The 17,827-nt window shown below is 42.5% G+C and overlaps 1 protein-coding gene across 1 annotated transcript in view; it reads left to right on the top strand.

The window, feature by feature from the left end:
* Positions 1–8,379, top strand: part of LOC137327780 (aspartic and glutamic acid-rich protein-like) — a 63,831-nt gene extending 55,452 nt beyond the window's left edge. Inside the window, exons 14-16 of the mRNA XM_067993586.1 lie at positions 4,263–4,397; positions 5,328–5,408; positions 8,289–8,379. Of these exons, the coding sequence (XP_067849687.1) occupies positions 4,263–4,397; positions 5,328–5,408; positions 8,289–8,305 (233 nt within the window). The 3' untranslated portion in view covers positions 8,306–8,379. The remainder of the gene's footprint in view (positions 1–4,262; positions 4,398–5,327; positions 5,409–8,288) is intronic.
* The last annotated feature ends 9,448 nt before the right edge of the window (positions 8,380–17,827 follow it).

Genomic DNA, 17,827 nt, shown 5'->3' with positions numbered 1-17,827 from the left:
TCCAGGCAAGTGGAGAGTATTCCATCACACTCCTGACTTGTGCCTTGTAAATGGTGGAAAGACTTTGGGAGACAGGAGGTGAGCCACTCAATGCAGAATACCCAGCCTCTGACCTGCTCTTGTAGCCACAGTATTTATGTGGCTGGTCCAGTTAAGTTTCTGGTCATTAGTGACCCCCCGGATCTTGATGGAGGGGAATCAGTGATGGTACTGCCGTTGAATGTCATGGGGAGGTGATTAGATTCTCTCTTGTTGTAGATGGTCAATGCCTGGCACTTGTCCGGTGCGAATTTTACTTCCACTTATCAGCCCAAGCCTGAACGTTGTGCAAGTCTTGCTGCATGAGGGCATGGACTGCTTCAATATCTGAGGGGTTGCGAATGGAACTGAACACTGTGCAACCATCAGCAAGCAACCCACTTCTGACCTTATGATGGAGGAAAGGTCATTGATGAAGCAGCTGAAGATGGTTGTGCCGAGGACACTGCCCTGAGGAACTCCTGTAGCGATGTCCTGGGGCTGAGATGATTGGCCTCCAACAACCACTGCCATCTTCCTTTGTGCTAGGTATGACTCCAGACAATTTTGTTTGGACCAAGGCTGTGATGAGGTCTGGAGCCGAGTGGTCCTGGCAGAACCCAAACTGAGCATCGGTGAGCAGGTTATTGGTGAGTAAGTGCCGCTTGATAGCACTGTTGACGAAACCTTCCATCACTTTGCTGATGATTGAGAGTAGACCGATGGTGTGGTAATTGGCCGGATTGGATTTCTGCTTTTTGTGGACAGGACATACCTGGGCAATTTTCCACATTGTCGGGTAGATGCCAGTGTTGTAGCTGTACTGGAACAGCTTGGCTAGAGGCGCAGCTCGTTCTGGAGCACAAGGCTTCAGCCAGGACATTGTCAGGGCCCATAGCCTTTGCTGTATCCAGTGCATTCAGCCATGTCTTGATATCGAATGGAGTGAAATGAATTGGCTGAAAACTGGCTTCAGTGATGGTGGGGATCTCGGGAGGAGGCCGAGATGGATCATCCACTCGGCACTTCTGGCTGAAGATGGTTGCAAATGCTTCAGCCTTGTCTTCTGCACTCAGGTGCTGGGCTCTGCGATCATTGAGGATGGGGATGTTCACGGAACCTCCTCCTCCCATTAGTTGTTTAATTGTCTACCACCATTCATGACTGGATCTGGCAGGACTGCAGAACTTTGATCTGATCCATTGGTTGTTGGATCACTTAGCTCTGTCTATAGCATGCTGCTTCCGCTGTTTAGCATACATTTAGTCCTGTGTTGTAGCTTCACAAGGTAGGCGCCTCATTTTTAGGTATGGCTGTTGCTGCTCCTGGCAAGCTCTTCAACACTTCTCACTGAACCAGAGTTGATCCCCTGGCTTGATGGTAATGGTAGAGTGAGGAATATGCCAGGCCATGAGCTTAAAGATTTTGGTGGAATACAATTCTGCTTTATGAACATAACTGAAAAGTTGGAAAGTAATTATTAATAATGTGTATGCCAGTTTTTACTTGAAGATTCACAATAACTGGACATTTGGATCTTCATTACACTTGGGCAGAGAAAGATTTGATACAATTGCTTCATTAAAGAGGTATCAAAAATCCCTACTACAAGGTGCTTAAACTGGGATCTAGAATGACGTGCTTTTAAAATTGGTACATTCAGGATCCAACTGGTATGAATTCAGGTTGGTTCGTGTACTGGCAAATATGTTTTGACTGAATACTTCAAATTATCCCTATTAGCAGGCTAGTGTAACTTTTCCTGATTCTGATTCTTACTGGCTCTGGGTTTGAGATGAGCGACTTTGTCCTTGCTAGGCCCAATTGGCTGACTTACTGCCCCTGTATTGCTGTCCTTTTTCTCTTGTGTTTCCTGTAAGTGGGAGGGCTGTCCTTCTGACTTCTTCCTTGTTCAGTAATTCACCAGTAGATCTGTCAACCAAATCAACTATCCCCTCTCCCAAGAGTATGCCCTCAGCAAACACTTCACGCTAGTCTTACATGTATACGAACATACGAATTAAGAGCAGGAGTAGGCCATTCAGCCCCTCGAGCCCACTCTGCCATTCGATAAGATCATGGCTGATCTGATTGTGACCTCAACCCTACTTTCCCATCTACCTACCATAACACTTGACTCCCTTGTTAATCAGGAATCTATCTAATTCAGCCTTAAAAATATTCAATGACCCTGCCTCCACTGCTCTCTGGGGAAGGGAGTTCCACAGACTCATGACCCTCTGAGAGAAAAAATTTCTTCTCATCTCCGTCTTAAATGGGAGACCCCTTTTTTTAAAACTGTGGCCCCTAGTTCTAGTCTCTCCCACAAGGGGAAACATCCCCTCAGCACCTACCCGTTCTAGTCCCCTCAGGATCTTATATGTTTCAGTAAGATCACCTCTCATTCCTCTAAACTCCAGTGTATACAGGCCTAAATTGTTCAACCTTTCCTCATAAGATAACCCTCTCATCCCAGAAATCAGTCGAGTGAACCTTCTCTGAACCGCCTTCTTAAATAAGGAGACCAAAACTGCACATAGTATTCTAGATGTGGTCTCACCAATGCCCTGTACAACTGTAGCAAAACATCTCAACTTTTATATTCCATTCCCCTTGCAATAAATGACAACATTCCATTTGCCTTCCTAATCACTTGCTGTACCTGCATACTAACTTTTTGTGATTCATGTACTAGGACACCCAGATCCCTCTGTACCTCAGAGTTCTGCAATCTCTCTCCATTTAAATAATATACTGCTTTTCTATTCCTCCTGCCAAAGTGGACAAATTCACATTTTCCCACATTATACTCCATCTGTCAATTTTTTGCCCACTCACTTAACCTATCTATATCCTTTTGCAGACTCCTTATGTCCTCTTCACATCTTACTTTCCTACCTCCCTTTGTGTCATCAGCAAATTTAGCAACCGTACATTCAGTCCCTTCATCCAAGTCATTGATATAGATTGTAAATAGTTGAGGCCCAAGCACTGATCCCTGTGGCACTCCACTCGTTACATTGCCAACCTGAAAATGACCCATTTATGCCTACTCTCTGTTTCCTATTGTAAACAATTTTACAACACCAAGTTATAGTCCAGCAATTTTATTTTAAATTCACAAGCTTTCGGAGATTTTCTCCTTCCTCAGGCAAATGTTTCCTATTAGCTAACCAATCCTTTATCCATGCTAATATGTTACCCCTACACCATGAGCTCTTATTTTGTGTAGTAGCCTTTGATGTGGCACCTTGTCAAAAGCCTTCTGGAATTCCAAGTACACCACATCCCCTTTATCCACGTTACTTGTTACTTCCTCAAAGAACTCTAATAAATTAGTCAAACATGATTTCCCTTTCACAAAGCTGTGTTGACTCTGCCTGAATAGAAACATCCCCACCTGAATAGGTGCGAATGTTCTTGAAATCTTAGTAACGTTCATTGTTTAAAGCACTCTGTTTCAGAATCCTTACTTGAATTTTAAACTATATTTTCCAGCTCCACTGTTCTGTGAATTTAACCCCTTGAAAATTAGATTGAACTGAAGAGCCACATTTTAATGTAAATTACACCAATATTCTTGTCTGGAGACAGTCTGAAATAAAACAAAATTTGTATATAACCTTATCCTGTAAAGTTTTCCTCATTCCAACACTTTCTGCCACAGCAGAAACAGACCCTGATGGTTTGTTTCCTTCCAGTGTTTTCCAGTACTCGGAAGCATTGAAATGATGTGGAATATTGGCAGAGTATCCTATTAGCTCCCCCGACTATTCTTACTGCAATTGCCAGTGACGGAATTATACTTTAAATTCAAGCATTTGTTTATGATGTGATCTGAATCATGTTAGAACATAAATGGGACATATATTTTTATACTCTGCTTTCCTGGAGAAAACCAATTGGAACATGAAAAAGGGGGAAATACCACTGAAGTAACCAGGTTGTGGAATTCTGTCAGTACTAATGCAAACTAGTTGTCAAAGGTAAATTTAATGCAGCAAGAGAGGTTCACTGGCAGTTAATATTCTCAGAGGTACAGGTCTTCATTATTCTAAGATTCTCCGATGAGGAGCCAATCTGAAAGTTAATGACATTTCCCCTTTGGTGAAGTGACATTTTGTTCAACTGAATACATGTGTTTTCTATCAGTATTGGCCAACAGCATTATTACCGCTGTTTCTGCTCCTTTACACTATGGGGTTTACACTTTTTATCGTGTTATTTCCTTTGAATTAATGTAGAATCAAAGAAAACCTCCACAGGTGAAGAAAGCAACACTGAGGAAACAAAGCAAGTCACAGATGATAACTGCAGACAAGGAGATGAGTTGCAGGAAAAAACTAATCTGGAAGCTAAAGGTGGAATTAGTAACGAAGGTAATAGTATCTGGTTTAATGGAAAAAATGTTTTTATTTAATTAAATTAAAAAAGATGCAGGAAATGAGTACATTGGTGCAACTGTATATTGTATAACATAAAGGGGAGGGGAAGTCTATAGGAGGTACTTTTGGTTCAAATTATTCATATTTCGTAGATGGAAACAATTGTCTCATCAGAAATTTCTTTGACTTTTTTTTAAAACTGTCAATTTTATTTCTGACATGGAGACGGTCAAGTATAATTTCCCTCCCTGGTAGGGTGCTCCAGTATAACGTCAATTATGGGCACATTCCGAGCATTCTACAGTAGCTGCTTCGGAAACAGTGAGGGCCAAGACCTCAAAATGGCTGTCAGATCTCAGGGGAACTTGCTACAAGCTAGAAAATCTTCATCCTCCATCTATAGCATGGTTACCTGAGGTTGGGCAGTTCCAATGCAGCTCTTAGGCCAGTATGAAGTTGTGCACAGCAATACATCTCCACTGTCTTGTTTTGTTTGCGTGCTGCTTCAAAATACTTTTAGTAATTCATGTCTCTGGAAGAGCCTGGAGGGGAGGGAGACTCTATTTAGGGCTTTGTGATGGCAAAAATTGGTGTTTTTCAAAAAATGTCCAAGAAATTTACGGTAAGACTATTATTTTCTTTTACAAAAAGAGGCAACACATTCAACAAAAAAGTATTTCCACCTCAGACTTTTCTTCAATAAAATTCTGGAAATTTTAGTTAATTCATTTTACAAATGTAGATGATATATGGAATCGAATATCCTGTTCAAAATTTAAATGTTTTCAATTTTCTGTTACAAATTGTTCTGAAATAAATTAGATGGTACTCAGTGAATGATATCATCCATATCTGTGACATTTCTGTTGCCTTTCATAATGGATTTGCACTATTTTCAATGTTCTTTCCTTTGCATAAATGCAGGATCAAAGCCAACGGGGATGGAAGAAGCAAAAGGAGACAATGAAGCAGAAAATGGCCATGAAGCTCAGACTGAGGAAGAAGGTAGGTCTGCAGTAATGAACAAAGCTGTGGAAAACAAAGAAAAACTGAAGGCAGAACAAATGCTGAAATTATAAAATGGGGTAATATGATAAAACAGAAAGGATTTTCATTGAAATTGAAAATGATGAAGAATTGGAGAACAGTGATGAAAGACATTATTGTATGATAACAAAAAACTGAAAAGTTGAAAATAAAATGGAAACTGAAGATTAATCACTTTGTTCATTCTACAAATAAAAATAATACATGCAATTGAATAATATTAATCCTATATTTAAACAGAAATCTTAATTGGGTAATTTGTGACTTGCACAAGCTTCACCCTTCAATATTTCAAAAAAACTTTATTTTAAATCAATCTATCAATTGTATAGTAGTTTTGTTGGTATAATATATAATTTTAGAAGGGTATTTGTCTTCTGGGCCAAATTCTGGTCCAAATCATAAATGTATTCAATTGTGTGTTGCAATTAGTCCTGATGCAATTTAGACCTGACTATTTGAGCACAATTATAAACCTACTGATTCTGTTTTTAGTTTTAAGACTTCAGAAAGTGTATAAAGCTGAGAGAGAGACTCGGCTGGAGGAAGACAGAGAGAATATCTTTCTTCAGGTTAATGTTACTTCAATTTTAAAAGATCACACCAGATGAATGTAAGGTGTCAGACTCGGTTCAGTGGTAGCACTCTTGCCTCTGAGTCAGGAGGTCATGGGCTCAAGTCCCAATCCACAGGTTGATCACATATGCTCAGCTGACACTTTGTCACAGCTCCAGTCTTTTGGACCAAGGTCCTGTCTACCCTCTTCAGTGGACATAAAAGATCCCATGGCACTACTTGAAGAAGATCAGGGGAGTTCCCACATTTATCCCTCATCAAACATCATTAAAAAAATTATTGAGTCATTTATCTCATTGCTGTTTGTGGAACCTTGCAATGTACAAATTGATTGCTTTGTTTCCCTACAGTACAACAGTGACTAAACTTCAAAAGTACTTCATTGGCTGTGAAGTTCTTTTGGACGTCCTGAGGACATAAAAGGCACTATGTTAATACAAGTTCTTTCTTGTCTCACCTGTGTCTTGTTGACAGTTAGGAAAAGTAATTGCTAATTTCACTTGTGAGATAGAGATTTTAATTGCTAACATCTATGAAACAGCCAGAAAGAAAGAAAGCGACGGATAGACAAAGACAAAGGCAGACAGGGTCTTTCCTCATTCTAATTTGATTTCTTTTTAAAAAATGAATTATGTTGAAATTTGAAAGCACACAAAGCCCTAAACTTCACATTAGCAGAGGTGGGCATCCTGCCGAAAAACTGCATTTTGCTGTGAATTCACAAACTGAAAATACAAATTTGGATCCCATCTCCCACCTTCTGTTAAACTTTCTGCTGCCTAATCAACTTGAACAACACCCCAGATTGAAACTCCCAGTATTCAAATAGTAGATGAGTGGCAACAGTGAAAGGAGGGGCAAGGACAGGAAAAACCAAAGTGGACATGAGGTGCAACAGTGAGGGTAGGGAGAGGAGAAATGATGAGGGAGATGAGGTGTTACAGCAAGGGGAGACTAATGGGAAAGGGTGAAGGAGGTGATGGCAACAATAAAAGAGAGGGGGGGATGAAAGGGGAAAAGGTGAGGGGCAACAGTGAGGGGAGGGAGAGAAGAGTCCATTGCACTCCCAATGGAGTTACTGTGGGAGGCCAGTGCAATTTCAGGGCCAACCTTCCTTTTTTGATTCTTTGCTCCCATACTAATATTTCACATCTATAAGACTTTCCTGCTAGTGGTTTTGAATGAGAACTAGTTCTGCATGAATCCCATTTATCTATGAGCCCAAGTAAGAAACCTTGAAATCACCTTAAAGGGAGTCAGATTCTTACATCAAAAATGGTTAAAACTGAATGTCAGGCTGCCTGAAAGGGAGACACATTGCCCACTAATTGTGACAACAATCTGACTCAAATCACTTGAAATATTGAAGTTGAAAGACAAAGTAGTAAAGAGTGTATGAAAATAAAGGAAGTGAATGTTAAGAGGAATGGAGTTGCTGCAGAACACAGGCAGCTGCTTCCCACCAGCGACATCACCACAGATCCTTTGGAAGGAAATAGCTGAAGTTTGCAGATCTCTGTAATGGGCAAGTCATTTTTAATGTAATAAGTATATATACTTTGAACAGAAGGTACTCACTTTAGACTTTCCTTCTTTTAAATTAAATTTAGATCCACCCCCAATATTTGCCCAATTTGTTTTCTTAGTCCATAGTGTAAGACATTCACTGTAGGCTTTTCAACCCTCCAGGTTTGCCCTGGAGTCTCCAGGAATTAAAAACTAATCTCCAGGACACTGCTGAGAGCAATCCAGGAGAAAAATCATAGGGGCAATAAAAAATTGTGTTTTTAAAAAAAAATTCTTTGAACACTTTCGTTATTAGTAATAAAAATATCTGACATGGGAAAAAAGGCTGTTTGACTGGCTGTCAAAAATCTTCCAATCGGGTAATGAGGTGTCTATTCGCTTTCCGATTGGCGTGGGAAGGCGGTGCGCCATGAGGATGGAGATGTTGGCCGACCAATGGTGGGCGTGTTGGGGCGGTTGGAGGCAGAAGGTCATGTGATTACACCACCTGGAATATGTGCAACCAGAATTGGCAATCCTATTTCACTGCCATGTGAAATGTGCATGGAATTTGTTAACAAGCGCTAATGGTGGCAATAGCAGTCTTTCAGGCCTAGACTTTCTGCACAAAGATAATTGGCTACGAAAATGACTAGTAATCAACTGGCCCCTTTATCACTTAAGGGTATGACGTTCATTGGATGCTAAAATTGAACTATTCTATAACAATACTTTAGTAGTTTATTTTCTTTGCAGAGAATCCAAGTCAGTAGCAGACCCTCAAGTGAAGGGCACATGATGTCGTACTGCTACCACATGAAGATGCTCTTCTACTATAAGATAATGTTGGACTTCTGATGTCAGAGAGACCTCAAATGCACCAAAATGGACCTGTTGACCATGTCAACTTAGCTGTTTTCTCACCATACTACATTTCTCCTGCTGTTGAAGAAGCCAAGGATTGATCTGCATTGGTTGCTGATTCTAGTGGTCATCTTGTACAATGAGAGCTATGCTGCCACATGCAACTTCGTGGAGCACACCATAGGCCTCCTCAAACAACGTTTTCGCTGCCTGGACCATTCTGGAGGAGCCCTGCAGTACTGCACTGAGCGGGTGGGAAGATTCGTGATAGTATGCTGCATGCTGAACAACCTCGCCATTATGAGGGACCAGCCCTTGCCACCAATGATCAGAGAATACCCTGAGCCGGAGGCGGAGGAGGAAGAGGGGGAGGAGCCGGAGGAGGAAGTGGAAGAAGACGCAAGGGTGCAACAATGAACCCATGCCTTGTCTACAAGGCTCTGCGTGCTCGCCTGATCTGTGCCCACTGCCAATAATGTCAACTATATCCCCCAACTCACCAACAGTCCTACACTCCCCAACTGTCCGCTCCCACATGACCATCAAATCGCCCTCCACCTAATTACACATTGCTTTCCCCCTCAGCTCATCATACAAATAAAAACCACCACCAAATGCAAATTCAAAGTCACATTTATTAATTAACAAATTAAATTATACAAACAGAATAGAACTATTCACCCTTGTGCATTCCCTTAGTGCTTGTTGTTCCTGTGCCGTTACCTATCCTAGTGCTCCTACGAGGTGCATCTCCAGTGGCTGGAGCATGGGTGGTGGGAGGCTGCTGGCCTTCAATTGAGGAGCATTCAGATGGCCTTGGAAGACGACCTAGAGCAGCTTTGGGCCGGGTGGGCTCGCCTTCAGACTGCACCATCTCAGCATGGACTGCAGCAGTCTGGCCTGGCTAGCTGATAGGCAACAACAAGGGCACTGGCGGAGTGGCAGGAGTGGGAGCAGGAATGCTGTCATCCTGAGGCGCCTCTTCCAGGGTGGCACCTCAGCAATCCTGGTGATCAGCTGGAGAATGGATTGCTGGAGTGCTGTGATGCCCTGGGAGTCCCATTCAAAAGTGGTACCCAGAGCCACGATAGCAGCAGTCTGACCTTCCATTGCAGCATTCTGAGCTTCAACCATAGCTTGCAGACCTTTGATCATATTGGTTTGTACTGCAATGGAAGCCGCGACATCGGCCATCAGGCGCTGCGTCATGGTGTGCTGATGGAGGTGACCACCCGTTCCATGTGAAAAAGGTTGGGCTCCAAACTCTGCGCAAAGCCCTGTGCCAAGTTCGAGGTGGACTCCTCTATGCCCCTAGTCATTGTGCGCAGGTTTTCTGGCAGGCTTTCCAGTGCCCCAAGCATTTGGTGGTGTACGCCCATCAGCCGTCTTCTGTAGCCTGGCCCATCAAAGTCCTCATCTGACTCCTCTACAGCAGAACTAGTGAGCGACCTCGTCCTCCAACGAGCTGGCAGCTGTGGTATCCATTCTCCCCGCCCCGTCTCCTGCGCACTTGTGCCCGGTGTCTCACCACATGCAGAACCCTCCTCTAAATAGCCTCTAAAGGACGCGCAATGTCAGTCTCTGAGCTGGTGGATGGGGGTGTCAGATCGAGTGACGGTGTGGCTTCAGTTTCCCCCTCCTCCTCGGACGGTGCCACCACGTGTTCTTGGGTATCTGCAATGACAAAGGGAAGCAGGCTGAGTTGTGAAGTGGGGAGAGGAGCAGATAAGATGTGCCTGTCGAAAGTATCTGCAGCACGTGAGTCAGAAAAGATTATGGGAGGAGAGAGATGTGGGAAATGAGAAGGAGCATTAGAAATGCAGAGACCCCCTTCATCGGGACCTCCAGTGTGGCATGTGGTCATGGGTGCAGCGATGGTCTGCCCAATGATCTGAAGCACAGTTTCCTCCAAGGGGGTGAGGACATATAGGCATGCCTGTACTCCGTCAGGTTTCTCCTGCTGCCGGCTGTTATGCACCACCTTCTCCTACAAGACAGAGGGCGGTGTGTCAATGAGTATCCTGCAAGGTATCTGGGTGATGTGCCTGTCATGGTCAAATAGCTGCCAGTGTGTGTGAGACCTGTGATTGGTTGTTGTGTGGCCTGCAAGTGTGGAACTATGTGCGGGTGAGATGCAGCATGCCAAGTGCAGCATTGCGTATGGATGGGTAGTGTTTGTTGGTTGGTGGGTGACGGGGTTGTGATGAGTGGAGCAGTGGTGTAGTTGGTTGGATGTGCCACTTGACACTTGCATTTACTCACCTTGACCATTCGTGTCAAATCGTTGAACTTCTTTCGGCATGCACCCATGTGCATGGTGCCATACTCCTAGCACCCACTTCTTGGGCCGCAACCTCCCAATGCCTGTAGAGCTGGAGTCTGGAGGGTCTCCTGCCACCCTGCGGGTACATGTTGGCCCTCCTTTCATCCACCCCCTCCACCAGGGCCTCCAGTGCATCGTCGGAGAAGCGTAGGGCCTGCTCTCACGTCGTTCCCGCCATCTCTCCCTCCTCCCAGTGAACTGTGCATGTGCCATTTAAAATGTGCATCTGCACCTTTAAGAGGTGCAGGCTGCTGATGACGTGTGCTGAGCATGCCCCATTTTGGACTTCCTGATTCTCCATGCAGCCTCTCAGCTACACGGGTAGCGCTGGCTGCATGGAACTATCATGCTAATTATCAGGCAGAACGACGTTCACATGCTGCCTGCGGAGGGCGGGGCCACCGGGCACGGGTTCATAGCGGATCACGTGACCCGCGCCCAATTATCGGCCTTATCCAATTTAACCCCCACTCAGTCCTTCCCTTGCTTGAGATTAAATTATCTAGTTTGATGAATGGCAGGTTCTCACTTGTTATCAAAGCTTCCCCTTTTCAGTATATTTTTCCTGCACTTCTAAGTTCATTCCCATAACACTTTTAAACAGCTCTGCCTTTGACCAATTTTATCTACTTTTCTTCTACAAATGCTTCAGTATCTTATTTTTTATCATCCTTATGTTCATGTAAAAAACTTAACAACACTGGTAGTAGGAATCATTAAAATATTGATCGAATTGTTTATTGATTTTTACTTCCTAGTTTCTTAATGCATTACTTCTCTTGTCATGACTTTTTTAAAATCCATTTAATGCTTGTTGTGATGGTGTATGGTGTTGAAGAGTTCAAATCCAAGGGTCAGTTGTTGAAGAGTTCTTCTCACAAATGTTGCCAACCTGTGATATTTTGATGCTTTATCACTATCTGAACATGAGTCCCTTGTAGCGCGAAAACATCAGTCTTCAGTTCAAATAGCAACTTGGTCAGGTAGTTGCATTTGGAGGTGAAATGCATTACACATTGAGGTGACAGACATGTAGATGTGGGCCTATGTCTCTTGTTTAACGTTGGCCCTAAAGAGAAGTGTCTTGGTTAAGAACAAGTGTGTTGCTTTTTGGACCAGGAGTTTAGCTCTTAAAACCTCAGAACTCTCACCTAATGGCAAGTTCTACCATTCTAGTAAAATCTCTTCTGCACCCTCTCTAAGGCCTTCACATCCTTCCTAAAGTGTGGTGCCCAGAATTGAACACAATACCCCAGCAGAGACATCACCAGTCTTTTATAAAGGTTCAGCATAACTTCCCTGCTTTTGTACTCTTTGCCTCTATTAATAAAGCCCAGGATCCCATATGCTTTTTTAACAGCCTTCTCAACTTGTCCTGCCACCTTCAAAGATTTGTGTATGTGCACCCCCAGGTCTCTCTGTTCCTGCACCCACTTTAGAATTGTACCATTTAGTTTATATTGCCTCTCCTCATTCTTCCAACCGAAATAAATCACTTCACACTTCTCTGCGTTAAATTTCATCTGCCATGTGTCTACCCATTTCACCAGTTTGCTTATGTCCTTCTGAAGTCTATACTATCCTCCACATTGTTTACTACATTTCTGAGTTTCGTGTCATCTGCAAACTATAAAATTATACCCACTACACCCAAGTCCAGGTCATTAATATATATCAAAAGGAGCAGTGGTCCTAATACTGACCCCTGGGGAACACCACTGTATACTTCCCTCCAGTCTGAAAAACAACCATTTGCCACTGCTCTCTGCTTTCTATCCCTTAGCCTATTTTGTATCCACATTTAATGGGTGGTTTGTTCACCACTTTGATATGGCAACATTACACACTGCCTTGAAAGAACATGAGCATGCCTGTGCATTTAGAAAGATCAACAGTTTGCAAAGTGAGCTGAATTCTCCCTCTCTGACGGAACGCCAAGTTTACACTGCTGAACAAGAAGAATGCTTTGCAGGGCAACATATTAAAGTGCATTCACATTTTTACCCATTTACCTTAGCTATCTTGCACAGCCTAGCAAATATCTTCCACAACTGCTCATAGGCTTGGTCCACAGAAGAGACTATATTTGCATTCTCTGTGCCTCCATCTGTGTTGTGCTGAAATTCTTTTGGATTGCTGGATGGCTCTCTCCTCCCAACGGAACACCCTTTGCTGCAGGGCCTCCTGACTCAGGACCTCTAAAGCACTATCACTCATAGAACCATTTGTCCTCCAGCCATTATTAGAAAACCTGGAACACAGCAGCTTTAAGGGTTGCCAGAAACCCTATAAGAGCTGCTGTGGCTGGTTATCCTGTCCCTACCTCCGATCTCTGAGTGCTCCTAGTATGACACACATTAAGCTCTGGGAGCATTGTCAAAATATTTAAATTAGCCGATCACGCATTACTCGACAAGGTTAGCTTGTTGCCCAACATGTTCGTGCAGCACCCGTTGTGCATGATCAGTCCGTATGAGTTTTTGGACCACTTTGAAAGTTGCACCTTAGAAACAGCAGCACTAATATGAAAACAACAATTAATTTATGGGCACTTACCTTATTAATCAGCCTTGTAGGCTTCAGCACACCAGATATGGAGGCAAACTTTTTAGTTTGATTTTAAAGATTGGTGTTGCACATGTAACAAATGGACACTTTTCATTTAAATGTTCTGGTATTAGAAATTAGGGATTGATGAACTTCAGCACCATGAAGTTTGTTCATCTGTTCAGGCAGATCGGAGTGCTGTAAAAAAATTACATTCACAATTCATTTAAAGTCATGAAACTGTGGTGAAGAAAACAAGGCTGAAAATTCACCAATTTGGTCAGTGTTTATGCATTTGTGGAATGCAGGAAGGGCATTTGGTCACTCGTGCTCATTCTATTTAATGGATTGGTGCTGCAGGCAATTGCAGTCGCAATTTGTTGTAGATGTTTAAGTTCAAATCACTGAGTTTACTTTCAGCATTATCATTATATGCCAAAATAAAGCACCTCACACAGCTTAGGGAAGGAAACCTGCCTCCTTACCTAGTCTGGCCTATATGCGAGTCCAGTCCCACACCAATGTGGTTGACTCTTAACTGCTCTCTGAAGTAGCTGAGCAAACCACTCAGTTGTACCAACCACTACAAACATAGACTGCAGTGGTTCAAGAAGAAGGCCTACCACCACCACCTCAGGGCAACTAGGAATGGGCAATAAATGCCGGCCTTGCCAGCGATGCCCACATCCCGAGATGAATTTTAAAAAATTAAGTTTAATTACAACTGAATGGAATGATGAGCAGCTGGACAATAATATTACATTGGAGTTCAAGAACTTATGCCACTCCAGATTCTTACACATCTACTTGTAATATTTGTTTGCCTTCTTAAGAGTACACAAACACAAAGACCCGAATGATACATAACCTGAAGCTAAGGAGGACAGAGTTTAAGCATACCACAGTTGTGAAAATTGATTTTTCAGTACTGTCGGTATTTTGTTTCAGTTAATTTCTTTGGATGAACATCTGATTTTATAAGTAAACATCTGATTTTCTATTAAACAGGTTGTAGAACAGTTAACACATGGATTGCCTTCCCGTGGTTGGTGTATCCGTTGGTTCTGTCTCTTCCCTCCCCTCTTTCTCTCTGTATTTTTCCAACCTTACTAAAATACCTGTTTATCTCTCGGTCTTCAGTTCTGATGTAGACTATACACTCGATACATTATAAGCTGACTTCTCTCTTATATAGTTGCTGACTGGCCTGCTGTGTATTTCCAGCATCATCTGTTTTTATGTGATTGAAAAAGCTGGTGTAACATTTATTAAGGTTCACTCCAGCTGATGCGATGCACAAATACTTAAAACAAATTCCTGCCACGGAAATATGATGTTTGGGTAAAAAATCTGCAGACTCAATGGCCCAGATTTCGCTGAAAAAATAATGGGCGGTGAACGACGCACAGCGTTATTAATGTGCAAATTGACCAGCAACTTATGGCGAGGAAGAGGTACCCTGTGAATTGCGAATCACGTGTTGCTGGCCAATTTGCGCTGCTCTGCCGTTATCTTCGCAGAAACAGCATCTCATCCTTAATCTCCCCGTGATTTTCATGAAGTTGCTGCATTTGCACATTAACTGCCCATTGAACTCACCATTGAAAGTTAAGTCTAGTAATTAACAGCATAAGTACCCTTTCGACAGCATGATAATTGTCAATGACTTCCAATCAACCTCTCTTGCTCAGAAAGTGAACAATTAAAAGTGTGGCGTCTCATTCCTTCAGGTTGTGAATTGTTATTGGAGTCTTCTTTCAATATAACGCAAAGAACTGTCAGGACTTCCTGAAGTCCTGTGTTCAGTGAATATAAAAACAAAGCACTCTGTAGGTATCTACACAGCAGAGCCTATGATTCCCATTGGGTCGATCTACAACTGATTCTGCAGTTCACTAATCCTGTGGGCTGAAATCAATGTTACCTACAAAGGTGCCACCAAGTGAGTGACTTCAAATCACTCACTCGAAGAGGCTTGAACAGTGGTCTATCGTTTTATTAATAACCCAGTTAAGAACTAAGAGAACTCAATTTGAGCACAACTCGCATGTAGCTTGGAGAAAGTGAGAGCAACAGATGTAAACCAATTAGTTCTCAATCTAATAGTTCACAAAATGTTGCAATCAATTCAGTTCATAATTTGTGTCTGAACAAGAATGCATAGGAGAGAGTTGGAACAAAGGAGTCGATATTAACCCCGCCACAATAAGCAGGCAGGGAGTGATTAAAAATTAAAAATCGCGAAACGCGACCACAACCTGCCACCTACGCGCCCGTTGCCATTTTTACAGCAGTGGGTTGCGTGACATGTCTGTGGGGTCCCAGGGCTCAGGAAACCTGGCAGCGAAATGGAGATGGGAGTTGCTGGATCAAGCAGGTAAGTGTTTTTTATAGCACTGCTTGTGAGCCAGGAGGAGCAGGAGTACTCCTCTCGGCCCTTCATGTAAATCTTCTGCCGATTGCGGCCTCTCTTCGCTGCCATGATCGGCTGATCACCCACCCCCCACCCAACCCAAACCCGTGATCCCAAACCTTCTGCCCTGTGATCTGCCGGCCCCAACCCACTCCCCTTAATGCCCCACGTTTTCCCCCGCAAACACGCTCCCTCCCCATAAATACTGGGGCCATTAAGTTTAGTTCACATTAACGCTTTTTGTCATGTAGTTCCTCCTATAATTAGTCATATCAAGAAACTGCATGGAAGCAAAGACGGTGAGAAAACCTATGAGTTGGAGATGGTGAATGTTGTTACATCCTTGAAGAGGCAAAGGGAGCAGGAAGCAAAGAAATTATTTCACTGGCAAATGCTAGTGGCAAATTTGTTAAGTTCAGAAAGTGTACCTATTCCCCTCACAAATGTATCAGATTTATGCAAGATGATTCCTTCAGTGCTGAGGTGCCAGAATTACAACGTACAGCGGAAGGGTCTTTCAGCATATTCTGGGGCATTACACTTTGTCCTGACGTATCCAAGGATGATGGCGCTGAGTTTATCATTGAAGTTAAAAAGGACAATCCTGAGGAAGTTAGGACTAAAAGCTACAGCCGGTAATTTCTGTATTTTGGACATCACACAAACCCCTGCACACATGATGGTGAAAACCTTCAGCTGGAAATCATGGCACCAACATAAAGATATCTTGAAATATTATTTCCTTTCAGTATTACTGAGTAACTCGCTAGGCCACATCAGAGAGCAGTTAAGGGTCAGCCACATTGGTTAGACCGTGTGATGAGAGTCGGTTTTTTTCCCTAAAGGATATGAGTTAACCAGTTGTGTTTTTACAACAAACCAACAGCATCCTGGTCACTTTTATTTCCAAATTTCTCAATGGGCCATGGTGGGACTTGAATTCACAGTTGTCTGGATTATTAGTCCACTAACAGAAACACTGAAGAAACTGTACCGATATTCTATTATTGGTGCCCTCCTACTAACCCTTGCATCACAACTCTCTATTCTGATTTGAAGAAACTATCCCAATTGCTATCTCTTAACTTTTCTGTTTCTGCTGCTATCATTGTTGATTTAAAGAATAAAACATTATATTCAGGTGACATTCTGCAAATTCAGTACAAGTAAAACAGACTAAACATAATTGAATAGCTGGAAAGTAATTATTAATAATAATTATTTTTTACTTGAATATTCACAATAACCAGACATTTGGTTCTGCTTCATTACACTTGATCAGTAAAAGATTTGTGACAATTGTTTCATTAAAGAGGCATCAAAAATCTCTTCCAAAGGAGCTTAAACTGGGATCTACAATTAAGTAATATTTAAAATTGTCACATTCAGGGTCCAACTGCTATGAATTCAGGTTAGTTTGTGTGCTGGCTAATATATTTTGACTGCATTGTCGTTTAAGGACAAACAAAACCAAAGGAAAGTGAAGATGCCACTGGCAGGGAATTTCTTGCAAAGAAGGTTCCTCAATCTGAAAGAGGTAAATACTTATGCCAACTACATAATTTCCATTCTTTTCAGTGCACTCTGAAACTCATGGTTATATATTCTACAACAATGAGCGCACAGCTATCTTCAGAATTAATTCCAATGGGAGAGGGACATTTCAAACTTTTTATTCTCCAGGTTGAAAGTTTCAAAGGTTGTTTCAGTATCATGGAAGAGGTTCCACAACAGTCAATATGATGCATATGCAAAGGAGACTGTTCTAGAGTCACGCACAGCAGAGAACGGCAGTTTATTCTGGGTTTTTTTTGATTGCATTGATTGAGAGAAAAACATTGTTCACAATAACCAAAGAGCACATTGCTCTTTTTGGAATGGTGTCGTGGGATATTTTACATCCACCTAAGCAGACAGATGGGTCCTTAGTTTAATGCAAGATTTTAAAGATGGCACCTTCAACTGTGTACTACTCCCTCAGTACAGTACTGAAGTGTCACCTGGATTATGTGCTCAAGTCCTGAAGTGCAGCTTGATCCCATAATCTTATGGCTCAAAAACAAACGTGCTGCCAACTTGATAACTGAAAGTCCTGCAGGTGGACCTCCATGACAGGTTCCAGCTAAATGCCATCAATGGTGAGTACAC

This window comes from Heptranchias perlo, chromosome 12 (genome assembly GCF_035084215.1).
Source record: "Heptranchias perlo isolate sHepPer1 chromosome 12, sHepPer1.hap1, whole genome shotgun sequence".
NCBI classification, from domain to species: domain Eukaryota; kingdom Metazoa; phylum Chordata; class Chondrichthyes; order Hexanchiformes; family Hexanchidae; genus Heptranchias; species Heptranchias perlo.
The sequence above is the reverse complement of the archived record's forward strand: the minus strand, read 5'-3'. Positions and strand labels throughout refer to the sequence as shown.